This window comes from Chrysochloris asiatica, unplaced genomic scaffold, assembly GCF_000296735.1.
Source record: "Chrysochloris asiatica unplaced genomic scaffold, ChrAsi1.0 scaffold00010, whole genome shotgun sequence".
NCBI lineage: Eukaryota > Metazoa > Chordata > Mammalia > Afrosoricida > Chrysochloridae > Chrysochloris > Chrysochloris asiatica.
Genome location: NW_006408528.1, coordinates 15403170 through 15405641, shown reverse-complemented (window position 1 = coordinate 15405641; position 2472 = coordinate 15403170). Strand labels below are relative to the sequence as shown.

Below are 2472 nucleotides of genomic sequence, written 5' to 3'. Positions count from 1 at the left end.
ACCCTGTTCAGGATCGCTATGAGTCGGAACCGACTCGATGGCACTTTAACAACCACCACCCTAAGTACAATGAAACCGTCACCCAATGGCTACGATTATGTGCTACAAAATCGTGTTTTTAAGTGTCCAGTCGATTCCGACTCATAGCGACCCTGTAGAGGGCAGCCTGTGTTTAATTTGGCATTACTAGACCCGAGGACAAGAAGTTGGAGACCTATTGCAACGCAGACGTGCCAACCGCGCGACCACATACTCCAAATAATTAAGGGGGAGGCACTTCCGGCCAGGCCGGTCCGCCAGCAGCCACGCCAGCAGAGCCCCTCGCCGGAAGTCTCCTCTGGGCGACGCCCCGCCCCGCCCCGGCTCCTTGCCCCGCCTCTCGCGCCTTCTGGTCGCCGGGGGCTAGTGCGGAACCCGGAGTGGGCGAGCAGGCTTCCTCCCTGCAACGGGCAGCGGCAGCGGTCCCGGCCCCGGCTCACTCTTCCTGTCGCTGGGAGCGGCGGGCCGACCAACGGGCGGCCAGAGCCAGCGGCCGCCATTCCCGTGTCGTTGCGCCCGCGGGGGCCGCCCGAGCCGGCCACGATGCCGCTGGGCCTTAAGCCCACCTGCAGCGTCTGCAAGACCACGTCGTCCTCGATGTGGAAGAAGGGCCCGCAGGGGGAGATTCTCTGCCACCACTGCACGGGCCGGGGCGGCGCGGGCGGCGGGGGCGCCGGTTCGGGGGCGGCCGGCGGGACTGGGGGCGGCGGCGGCAGCAGCGGCTTCGGCGCGGCGGCCTTCGCCAGCACCTCGGCCGCCCCTCCGCAGAGCAACGGGGGCGGGGGCGGCAAGCAGGTGAGCTCCCCCGGCCCCTCCCGCCGGCGGAGGCCGACCTGGGCGCGAGGTGGACGGAAGCCAGGCCGACGGGGAGGGGGCGGTGGTCGGGGCCTTCCCGGATCGCGATGCCCCCGCAGGGCCGGGCCGCCCCCTTCACACCCCCAGATGAAAAGACCTTCATTGGTATTGCCTATTTTAAATATTTTTTCTTACTGTGAAAAATTCAAAGTATAAAGAAGCAAGAAAAGCAAAATCCCTGCAGAAATCCCCCCACTGTAATAATATTGGGGGGAGCATCCAGACATCTCAATCTACACAGAGACAAAAACGAGGTCGTGCTGTGTATGTTGGATGTCCTGAACGTCTTTCTCTGTTAATAAAGGCTATGTTGTTAGTATATCATGGCTTTGAGTATGATTGTTGTATCATTGTTTTAAGTAGAAGTATAAATACCGCTTTGTAGAAGGTACCATAACTTAACCTGTTCTCAAGCTTTGGAGAGTAAATTGTTAAAAGAGTTTTTCTCTATTATAAACACTACAAATGAATAGTTTTTGCTTTGGGCTAGATTTACTTCTGCCCCCTGTCGCTTTGCAAGCAATTATCATCACCCTTTTGGTGATTCCTAAACTCTGGAAATGTTTGCCTAGGGCACTTCTGCCTCTGTTGATCCAGTTTTTGTAATTACCCTGGTTGGTGGTGGTTGTTTTTTTTTAAAGGAAGAAGAATGTTTGTAATTTTCAAATGTCGTTGTAAAATACATACTTTGGGATTCTTGTAAGATGGTTGTGTTGGTGTAGCAAGCCTTGTGTAGTTTTTCTTATTCTTTGTTCTTTATTTTTGCCACAGAGTAAGCAGGAAATTCACAGGAGGTCAGCTCGGCTCAGAAATACTAAATACAAATCTGCTCCAGCTGCTGAAAAGAAAGTTTCCACAAAAGGAAAAGGGAGAAGACATATTTTTAAATTAAAAAATGTAAGATAATTCTGGAGAGTTTCATTTATAGTGTGTAGTGTGTCCTACATTTTTCACCCTTGAACTCTGACACTACTTTTGGGTTCCTTTCTGCAGAATTTTGGGGAGTGGCCCAGACTCCCTAGGTAGGAGTAAGGAAGGAGATCAACTGTTTTGTTTATAAAAAGTTAACAGTGACATTGTCTCTTTTGATTGCTTTTATTTTTTTCCCCTGGAAAATGTAAAATACAGTCTTCAATGAAATATAAACCTTTTTGTTGGTTTCATCTTAGTTTGGGATATAGCTAGGTACACAAGAAAAACTTTTTTCATTCTTTAAAGACTTTGATGGTGTTGGTGGTTAGTTAGTTCCAACTCACAGAGACCTTGTATAGCAGGAGTGGGGAACTGGACTACAGCAGCCCTTAGGTTGTATGTTTTGGTGAGTTTGGAACCACCTTCTTTGCGATTCAAACCAACTTTGTTGTTAAGCGCTGTTGAGTTGGTTCAGTCCTTGAGTTGGTTCGGTCCCATAGCAACCCAGGTTAGGGTTTCCTAGGAGCAGCTCATGAGCTTGAACCGCCGACCTTGCAGTTCAAACAACTTTGCAGTCCAGCGCATTAACACACAGCACCACACTGGGACTCTTCAGGCTGTATATTGTTGTTGTGATGTGCCATGGAGTCGGTTCTGACTCATAGC

General features: G+C 50.8%; 1 protein-coding gene across 1 annotated transcript in view; it reads left to right on the top strand.

Moving 5' to 3' along the window:
- The first annotated feature begins 437 nt into the window (after positions 1-437).
- GATAD1 (GATA zinc finger domain containing 1) overlaps positions 438-2472 on the top strand; it is an 11329-nt gene continuing 9294 nt past the window's right edge. Inside the window, exons 1-2 of the mRNA XM_006834301.1 lie at positions 438-834; positions 1666-1791. Coding sequence (XP_006834364.1) covers positions 583-834; positions 1666-1791 — 378 coding nt within the window. The 5' untranslated portion in view covers positions 438-582. The remainder of the gene's footprint in view (positions 835-1665; positions 1792-2472) is intronic.